Source organism: Plectropomus leopardus, chromosome 14, assembly GCF_026936395.1.
Source record: "Plectropomus leopardus strain MGB_pleo_1.0 chromosome 14, ASM2693639v1, whole genome shotgun sequence".
Lineage (NCBI taxonomy): Eukaryota > Metazoa > Chordata > Actinopteri > Perciformes > Serranidae > Plectropomus > Plectropomus leopardus.
The window spans coordinates 9,003,327-9,013,203 of record NC_142189.1 but is presented as its reverse complement, the minus strand read 5'-3'; the positions used below and the strand labels follow the sequence as shown (position 1 = coordinate 9,013,203).

The window sequence follows — 9,877 nt, the reverse complement described above, 5'->3', positions numbered from 1 at the left end:
ATGGGGATTATGTTGTATTTCAACTTCTTCAACCTTATTATTATAATGAAGGGAAATTGGTTTGCAGACAGGCGTTGATAGATCAGTAGTAAAATATAAAGTATCTACAAAACAAATTAAATACAAATAATATATTTAATTAAGAGTTCTTTAGCAATTTTAGAAAAAGCAGCAGATAAAGCCAAATATGGAAACATAAAAATAATTATGAAAAGAGCTAGATTAAGTTAATTCATATTTCTTTGAATGATATTATATAATATAACTCAAGAGATACATTATTATTTATTATTATTATTTATTTATTTTAGTGATGCATTATTGTATTCTGAGCATTTTCAACGGTTGTGACTTCACGCATGCGCACAGCACCAACAAGCCCATAGCGGCACCGCTGCTCACGTGACCTCGTTAGAACCAATCAGCAGGCAGCGCTGTGAAGCCGCGCAACAATGGCGGACACAATGAAGCAGGGTGGAAACAACGCTCCTCCTAATGAATCCAGCAAAATGTGTAGCTACAGCGACTGCATGTGTGTGATCCTGAAGCTGCTAGCAGACTTCGGGAAAGAGGTTGGTTGACGTTGTTAGTTTCCCGTGTAGCTCCGAGAGACGTTCAGTCGCGTCCGTGTTGTTAGCTAGCTACATGCTAATGTTTTTAGCATCGCGGTGTAGCTGCTCACACGCCTCTCTCGTAGTTGCTTACACGCCTCTCTCTTCTTTCATTCGTTGCTAATCGACATTCAAATGGTGTTTTGCATTAGCAAGTTGCAACAAAGTAACCGTGCTCGAGTTTCAGCTAAATTATTTTAATTTTAACCAGCTCGTAGTTATCAACACGCTAGCTACATGCTAAACCAGCCACCTCGACTTATTACTTAATCAAAATCTCTTAAATTCACTTCAACTTTGTTGTCTTAATCCCACACACTGCTTTCTGCTCCCCAGTTTTTCCTGTAACCAGCAGTCAACGTATTACCTAATCTATGTATTTAATGTTAACAGGTCCTTTTGATTATATTATTCCCTGTCTACACGTTTAATTTCTTGTTCTTTAAGTGTAAGAAAAAAACATTTATATCACCTGTGTTTACACTGCACTTTGGCAGTTAAAAATTTACTTGACCCTACTCTACCTTCATCATGTACATGAACTGCATCTTCAGCATTTGTAGCACCATAAACGTGGCTTCTGTTCTGTAGTTATGGTCCCGGTGAAGGATTTCTTAATATTTTTTATTTAATTTATTCAAGGTGTCTGCAGGTCTTTAAAAATAATATTGTGTCATTTATGCCTGCCAATACAGGCTTACAAGACACCATAAAATCAAATCAAGAGAGGACCACAGTCCGACATACATGTTTTCAGGCATCAAAAGGAAAGAAAATGGAGCAAAGTGACCGAAGCATCCTACATAATGACATCAACATTGTGTACGACATAGATCATGGATAACTAACAAAGGCATTCACTGTGTAGCACTGAAAAAAAAATCAACATAATTAGTAGTTATTATACAAATTTTCATGCCTTTGCTTCCAGACTTTTGAACAAAATTGACAAACTTGAACACGTAAAAGCTAAACAGCCATATAAATATTAGGCCTCGAGAGTAATCACATTGCCACAAACTAATCTAATTTTATTTATATAATACTATTTTCTTTTTAAAACTTGCACTTACCTATTGGCAAAATATTGATTAACCTAAAGTACTCTGATAACTACATTCCTACGAAAAACCTACTTATGCACTGAACCCAATATATACTACTCATCTTTATACTTCCCTGCAATGCTTAAGCAAGAAGTAGCTAATTTGTCCAAAAAACAGTCTTAAATTTAGTTAAAAAAATATGAAAAAGTTTGAAAAATCATTGAAGTTACGTGTCTGATACCTGTAGACACCCTGTTTTTAAATGTCAGATATGTCAGTAAAACAGCCAAAACTTCACAACCTAAAGATATTAAATTTAAAATTCTATAAAGCAGAGAAAAGCAGAAAAATACCAACTACTTTTTGCTGTATGATCAATCTGTAATGGATTCTCAAAGTAGCTCCTGATTTATTTTCAGCTCATCAACTAATCAAATAAACTTGCAATTACTTTAAACACTGCTTTACACTAAAGTCTAGGGCAGTGTAACCTCACTTTGTGCTTTTTTTTCCTAGCTCAAATTAAGTGATGCTGCTCTGAGAATAGAAGTCAACATCGATGCTGTGGATCTTCTGTCATCTCCAGATCCTCACATGCTCAGCTGTTTGCAGGAGCATATCACTAAATTACAGGTAAAGTGGCTACATTTTGCCTTTGGTTAAATTTGCACGATTTGATTATATTAATGCTAAAACGGTTTCCTGAAATTCTTTGAACTGAAGACCAATTTATTATTATTTGAGAAGGCACAAGGCTTTTTAAAACGTATCACACCCTTTTTATGCTTGTAAGAGCATTTCATTAAATATAATAATTTTTGTCCTTTGATGCAATGTTTTTTATAAAATGCAAAACTGTTTACACAGTCTGTTTCAGAAAGCTTAAAGACACTAGTGGATGCTCACGGAGACGCGTCATCTACAAAAGCCAACACATCAGATGATGCCGTCACCTCGTTACTCGAAGAGCAGACGACTGCACTGTCTGAGCAGCATCCTCCCAGCTCAGAGGCAGCGGAAAGCAAGACGGCGGCTGATGACGTCATGGTTCAGATCAGAGCCAGGAAGTCGGAGGTTGGTCTGTCAGCAGATCCGTCAGCTGTTCTGGCAGTGACATTTTTAGAGCCCTCATTACTCTCTGTCAAGCAAATGAATAATCATAAGTAATTGCTCCCAAGGATGTGCACATGACGTGCCGCAGTGAAGCAAATGTTTGATGGGGATCTGATAAGCCGAGTTCAGCAGAGAATGAGGGGTCCTTTAGTGCTGTGGTTGGGTAGAACAGACCACATTGCTGGAGGGCTTTGAGAGAGGGCCAGGTCCTTGATGGATTATGAAGTGGATGCTCATTACTCTGAGATTGCATGTGGATGAAGGACAAGAGGCCCCATTCTGTTGTGCATTTATTTTGGTAGCCAAGCAAACAGTATTCATATTCCATCATGTGATGATGGCAAGCAATTCAACTTTTTTTGGCTACCTGGAATAATTTCCTACTACGTTTGTCATTCCATGTAATGTAAATTGCTGTTTGCCCCAGATCATTAGACAAAAAAAAAGCCTCATTGCATTCTTGACACATATCAATAGCTCATTGTATCTCATTATCTGTGTTGTCTCTTCATGTAACCCCAGATTGAGCGAAGAATATCTGCATTTATGGAACGCAAGCAGATGGAGATCAATGAAAACAATGTACGCGAGTTTTGCAACGTGATCGACTGCAATCAGGGTGAGAATGGGAAAGAGGTTGGGGGGCAGGGTGGAGAGGGAGCCTGCACACAGATTGCCAATGTTTGGGAGAGAGCTGATTTCCACAGGCGAGAGGTCAGGCTGAACTGCTCCAAGAGTGGGGCTGAAGTAGCTAACACACTCGGCCTCAAAACACAACCAGCTTAGTCCAGAAAAACATGAGACAGAGGGCATTTTGTAAATTCAAAGCCTGTGTGAGACAACAGTTACAGAAATCATGACACACTAATGGTAATATCTGTGATTTTAAAGGGTGTGTATATAAAATGCTCCTCTTTTAATTACTTTTTTACATTACGTTGCAAATATATATTTTTAATCAAATGTTCTCCTCTTTAGAAAACAGCTGTGCCAGAACAGATGCCGTTTTCACTCCTTATCCAGGTTTTAAAAGTCATGTGAAAGGTAAGAAAATAATTTGCCACAAATGTCAATGTGACATTTCTTAATAGCTTTATTTTTTCAAACTGTAACCCTCATTATATAAATTACACTCTCCGTTTTGTCACAGGTCCATAATCTTTAAAAATCTTCTTTAAAAATGACAAATGACAAATTACAAGAAATGTTTATTTTATTTTTTTGTTTAATTAATAAAATTAATTTTAAATATCACTCTATAGTACATACATCATAATATAAATCTGTTTTCAGTTTACCTTGCTATCAGAAATCATTAAAAAGGCATTCCTAACAGTTCAAAGCACCAACAGATTTATCACTTTAAATTAATATAAACTACCTAACACGTCAACAGTTTTGTAGGATCACTTTATATATCAGCGTGCTTGTGAATGGCCTTGGACTATCCTGTTAACTAGTCTCTCTCTCTGGATAATACTGTAGCTTCTGTTTGTGTCTTTTTTCTTTGACTGGGTAGTTACACGAGTGGTCAACACTTACGGGCCCCAGACTCGTGGTGGGGGAGTCCAAGGAGAAGCAGGGGATCAGCAGAGGGGGCTGATGGCAAGAGACTGTGGAAATGCAGCCATAGAAGAACGACTCCACAACATTGAGACTCACCTGAAACTTCCAACAGGTCAGAGAAGGACGAAGACAATTGTTTCACTAAAAGGGTCACATGTCATTACAGATACTGAAATACTTTTTCAGAGAAAGTCTAAAGTTTGAAATGATAGTAATTTAATATTACAATGTTTTGGAAATGTAACACATTGTATGCAAACTAAAATTCATCTGAAATTGTTCACTTTTGGTGAATGACATAAGCCAATTGATTAGCTTTCACAAAGGATGCAGTGGTTCTGGGTTGATACTGATGTTTGAAACAACAATTTGGCAGATATCTCCCAATTCCAGTGATTTATAGAAAAAAAAGAACTTCACCTTTTCAGCAAAGGAAACAAAGAAATCTCCAGGATAATGAATGTATCTCTGGGAATTCATTAGTCCCTGCCCTGATTCTTTTTTACGTGCATAACAGGTTTGACACAACAGAAAAAAACATCAGCTAATGCCATAGGTGAATGTCATTGTTGTTGCTAATAGGCCTATGACAGTCAACAAAGCAAAAATCAGCTGACACCGATGTTCAACTGATAATTTAGTGTATTCCTAACTTTATATAAACAGTGTTAAGTTAGCCACTTTATTATCATCCTGCCTCTCTTAAACACTTGAATGTGTTCCTTTCTCATAATCGCCATCGACATTTGTTGAATGTGTCATTTAAAATGATGAGTATTCAGACTTTTTCATCAAGTGTTTTATTCCTCAGCGGGCCCAGTTCCATTGAGCGTCTACCAGAGACTAAAGAAGCTGGAGGATCGTATCCTGGAGTTGGAGGGCCTCTCTCCCGAGTACTTTCAGTCCACGGTGAGTCCTTTGACTTTGAAATAGAAACAGGAAAGACAATTAATAAGTCAGTGTTCATACAGGGTTTTTTTGCACTAGTAATTTTCAGTTGAGCTTCATTTGCACATAATCACAGTTACTGAAAGTCATAAATATTCTCGTTCTTTGCTGCAAACATTTGAACTCTGAAACTCTGATTATTTTGGCAGCCGGCCCTTTTACAGTTAGAGTGTGTGTGTGTGTGTGTGTGTGTGTGTGTGTGTGTGTGCGTGCGTGTGTGTGTGTGTGTCTGTGTCTGTGTGTCTGTGTGTCTGTGTGTGTGTGTGTGTGTGTGTCCGTGTGTGCGCGCACGTGTGTGTGTGTTACAAAGGGTGGAACTCTGAAACATGTTCCAAATAGTGTTTATTTAACTTGTCTATATAAGGTGGTCAGATAAAACCACTTAATAATGCAGTGACTAAATTGTTAATAATTAGTTTCTGCCTTTTGAAATTTTAGATGTATATTGTCTCAGCCAGTTACACAGTTTAAGTGATTAAATGTAAATGTTTGTCTTAAATATATCGTGTATTGCAGATCTGTCGGTGCTGTCATACATTCGTTATCAGAAGCAACATATCATGATTGTATCATATTGGCGGTTACTGTATCATTCCCACCTTTTCTTTTATCAGTTTTAGCCAGTTCTCTAGTGTGAACTTAGTGGTGCCCTGAGAAATTTTCATGTAAACATACAAAAGCTCTGTTTACATTGAGTGTTACACAAAAAATGCATTTTGTGTATCCTTAAGTGGGCACACACAAACGAGTTGAACGTAATTAAGCTTAATTTTTTAAGCCATTGCATCCTTGTTTACATGCTAGCAGTTTTTTTTCCTGCCTTTGCTGGAAAATAGCTGTATGTCATTAGGTGTTAAGCCAACATTTAGTTTTAGTGGAATAGTGTAAAATCATTAGCAGGAGGTTACCTCACCTTTGTGTCTGCAAAAGAACTAACAAAACAGGGAACCACTTATAAAAACATCCCACCATAACATTACAGATGCTAAAAAAATAAAATAAAAACGAACAACAAAGCACAAAAATTAAACGTATCATATTTGCAGGTACTGATACTACATTTACATAGTAATACACAAGACAGATATTCTGTGAAAACAATTCCCTAGCCTCCTGTTAGTGCTTCTAATAGCATTTGCAAGAATCTTCAGCACATAAATGAAAACAACCACTCGTAGTCGGGGAGTCTCTGACACAGCTGTCAAACTGTCAAACTAAGCAGAGCTCTGACTGGTTGTTTTCCCTGAACTGTGGTGGATTCTAGCACATGCCATGAGAAGCTATACGAAGAGGAGCAACATGATTTTTTTCACCGATTATCCATCTCATGTACAACTGTGTGGATGTAGCAAATATGACAAAACCTTATATTTTATGAAAGCTACCATTTACTTTTAAGCCCCTGCTATCGTTAGTTTTGTCTTTTGGCCTGCGGAGATGTCTACAGAATTAAAGTTATATTTTCGAGCAATATCTACAATTCTTGGTAAAGATTATCTTTTTGCTCAGTGGTTTGTTTGTTCAGGTCTGCCCTGTGTGATTGAAAGAACCACAGAATTTACTCTCAGGAATTCAACAGTATTTCAGACAATGACTCGCACTGTACTGATGAGAAGCTCTAAAGAGCATTTTTTGTTCGTCCATTTCAACCACTGTTGCTGTAGGCAGAATCGCAAAAAAAGTCCACTTACTGAGAATAATTTGTGTCTGATCCTAATGGAGCTTCCCTTATATGCCCCGACACTTTAACACGTTTCCCTCCTCAAGTTACACTTAAGCTGATTTGACTAAAAAATGCCTTGTGTGTGGTTAGATTTACTTTGACTTTTAGGTCACTGCAGAAAGCTCACTGGAGAAATTACTACTTTTTACTACAGACTCAAAAGATGGCTGTAGATAATTCATTGGACTTCATATTCAACCCGAAAGACTTCAGCAGAGTCTCGCAAATTCTAATTTCCCATCTTGAAGCAGTCTGTCCAGTGTGTGTTCAGTTATGTGAGTAAGTGTGCTTAGGATGCTGCACATCTCTTCACACTGGTATCTCTCAGCACAGCATGCTGCTTCTGTGAGTATGCTGCTCTTCATCTACTTTTGACTCACTGCATGTTTGTGTGAGCTGAGCAAGAGATGTCGAGTGTCTTTGAATAAACTGATGGGGTCTTTTATATTCGGAGTACCACTTTTTTTTTTTTTTTAGCAATTTCTGAAAATACTGTAGTTTTGTGTTGCTGAAGAGCTGCACACAGTTGGCCCACGATTCAAGGAACAACATTTTATCACTGAACCGTAAAGGAGGCACCTTAAAAAAATTATGCCGCAACTTAGAAATAAGCAATTCTGTAACGTTTTTCAGAAATGAAGTTAGAGAGTAAAAACAAATTTCTTATAGTCAACTGTGGCATCCCCTGATCAAGTCTGACAGAGGACATTTGGAAGATTTTACCCCTCTTATCTTTCCATGGACCCTTTCTAACTATTGTTAAAATATCCAATAAAGGCAGAATAACACTAAAAACTAGAAGGACACTAAGAAAACGCAGACCTCCACCAAGGCCAAATGCCCTATCTCGCAATGTGAACGAAAGCGGGAAAAAAAACATGTGTATCCACCCCTTGATTTGGATCCACTTCAGAATTAAATGGTTCTCTCTTGGCCCTTGCTACACCCTTTCAGAGAGTTTCTGAAAATCAGGCCAGTAGTTTTTCTGTAATCGTCCTGACAAACAGACTGAACCGAAAACACAACCCTCTGGGCAAAAAAACCCAAAAACTTTAACCTTACCATACTGTCAGATGTTCTTTGTTGATAAAAGTTCACCTCTTTTTATTTTATCAAGTGCATATTAGTAAATCCCAAGGCTAAGTTTTGTTTTTCGCAAAACTTCTTTTCATTGTGTCTCTGTCACGGAGTAATTTTTTTTTTTCAGTTCTTGAGGTGCAGTAAGAAGGGGAGCAGAGAAGTACGTCAGTATGCTTCTCTAAGCCAGAGCCAGTTTAGAAGTTGTACTAATTTAAAAGAAGTAATGTGTATTTGCTTTTTTTTTTTTTGTGTAGAGTCACCTGCACAAGCGACCAAAGACATCTACCACTCAGGTTAGTAGTTGTTCTGTTTCCCTTCACTGCACTTTGCATTTTGATAACTTAAGACTTTGAGGGAATTTCTTCTAATTTGGTGCAAAGATCCACTTGGACTCAATGATGAACTGATAAGATTTTCGGGGTCAAAAAGTTTTGGTCACTATGACTTTGCGTCCGTCTCATTCTCGTGAACGCAGTATCTAAAGAAAGCCTTAAGGGAGTTTCCTCAAATTTCACACAAACGTTTTTTTTTTTCAAATTCAGCAGAAACACTCACTTGGACTCAACAATGAAGTCATTCAATTTTGGTGATCCTAAGGTCAAGATCACTGTGAGCTTGCATCTTTCTCATTTTCTTGAAAGGAATATCTCAAGAAGGCCTCAAGAAAAAGGAGTTTGCTCAAATTTTGCAAAAACGTTCACTCGGCTTCAAAAATGAATTGATTAGAATAGAGAGGTCAAGGTCACTTTGACCTCAAAAAAATATGCTTTTGGCTATAACTAATTAATTCATACACAGTATGTGACAACACTTCACTCAGTGTCATAAATCAGGAACAGAAGGAGGAAACATTTGTTGAGATGCTGAAACGGAGACATTAACCTTTGGTGTCCACCTTCAACTGTATAGATCTTATATGCTGCTGAGGGAAAGATGTGTATTAAATGTCCATGTTTTCACAGACATGGATGTAAACTAAGTGCAACTTGAATCGTGCGTGAAAGGCGTACAACTGTGAAATGGTAATTCTAGTTTCTTACTTAATCTTTCAGGCCTGCAGTTTGACAGAGCTAGATGAGAAGATCAGCGCAGTCAAAGCAGCCCTACTGAAGAGGGTGAATGATTTCGGGCCTGGATATGGACCAGATTGTCCACTGTAATGTACACACACGCCAACACTCCAAACAAACTGTGTCAATTAATGCATCATTAGTTTTTATTTGAGTCCATCGCGTCCTTTGCAGCAAAATTATCACAATATGTGACCAAAAAAAAAGAAACGTGTCATATGAGCTTTATTTCATGGCCAGAAAAACTGTATTCCCCTAAATAGTTTTGTAGTTAAGATATACTGTAATTGTTCTGTAAATAAAAATATTTCTGCTTTCAAAAAACTTGACTCGTATTTTAATCATAAGCTTAGCATGCCAAAAATTAACTGTGATGTGGAGTCTAATTCTTATCATGTAGTCCATACTTTCTCAAAGTTCTACTCCTGAACGTAACATGATATGCATGCGTTATACTTTAATCATCTGTCGTCCATGTCAATATTGTCAAAAAAGGCGTAGTATAATATGCCATAAAAGTGTCATAGTATAGAATGTTGTCAAAATGACCCCAAAACTTGATAGTGTAGTATGTTGTCAAAAATGTATAATTTGTAATCAAAAGATGACCCAAATTGACAGAAAAGTGTCATGGTATGTCGGAAAAAATAACCCAACAACATCATAGCACACTTTGTAATCAAAAATGATCCAAATTGGAATAAAAACCTCATAGTATGT

General features: G+C 37.3%; 1 protein-coding gene across 1 annotated transcript; it reads left to right on the top strand.

Moving 5' to 3' along the window:
- The first annotated feature begins 412 nt into the window (after positions 1–412).
- mbip (MAP3K12 binding inhibitory protein 1) lies at positions 413–9,481 on the top strand. Its single transcript, XM_088087691.1, has 9 exons — positions 413–572; positions 2,174–2,290; positions 2,525–2,731; positions 3,293–3,389; positions 3,749–3,814; positions 4,290–4,448; positions 5,148–5,245; positions 8,342–8,380; positions 9,140–9,481. The coding sequence occupies exons 1-9, from the start codon at positions 453–455 to the stop codon at positions 9,245–9,247; spliced, it is 1,011 nt and encodes a 336-aa protein (XP_087943817.1). The 5' UTR covers positions 413–452; the 3' UTR covers positions 9,248–9,481.
- The last annotated feature ends 396 nt before the right edge of the window (positions 9,482–9,877 follow it).

Excerpts from the sequence above, each read along its gene's own strand:
- mbip (XM_088087691.1), top strand. The coding sequence starts at position 453 with ATGGCGGACACAATGAAGCAGGGTGGAAACAACGCTCCTCCTAATGAA. Across the intron at positions 4,449-5,147 it reads TCACCTGAAACTTCCAACAG|CGGGCCCAGTTCCATTGAGC; the intron begins GTCAGAGAAGGA and ends TTTATTCCTCAG. Across the intron at positions 8,381-9,139 it reads CAAAGACATCTACCACTCAG|GCCTGCAGTTTGACAGAGCT; the intron begins GTTAGTAGTTGT and ends TTAATCTTTCAG.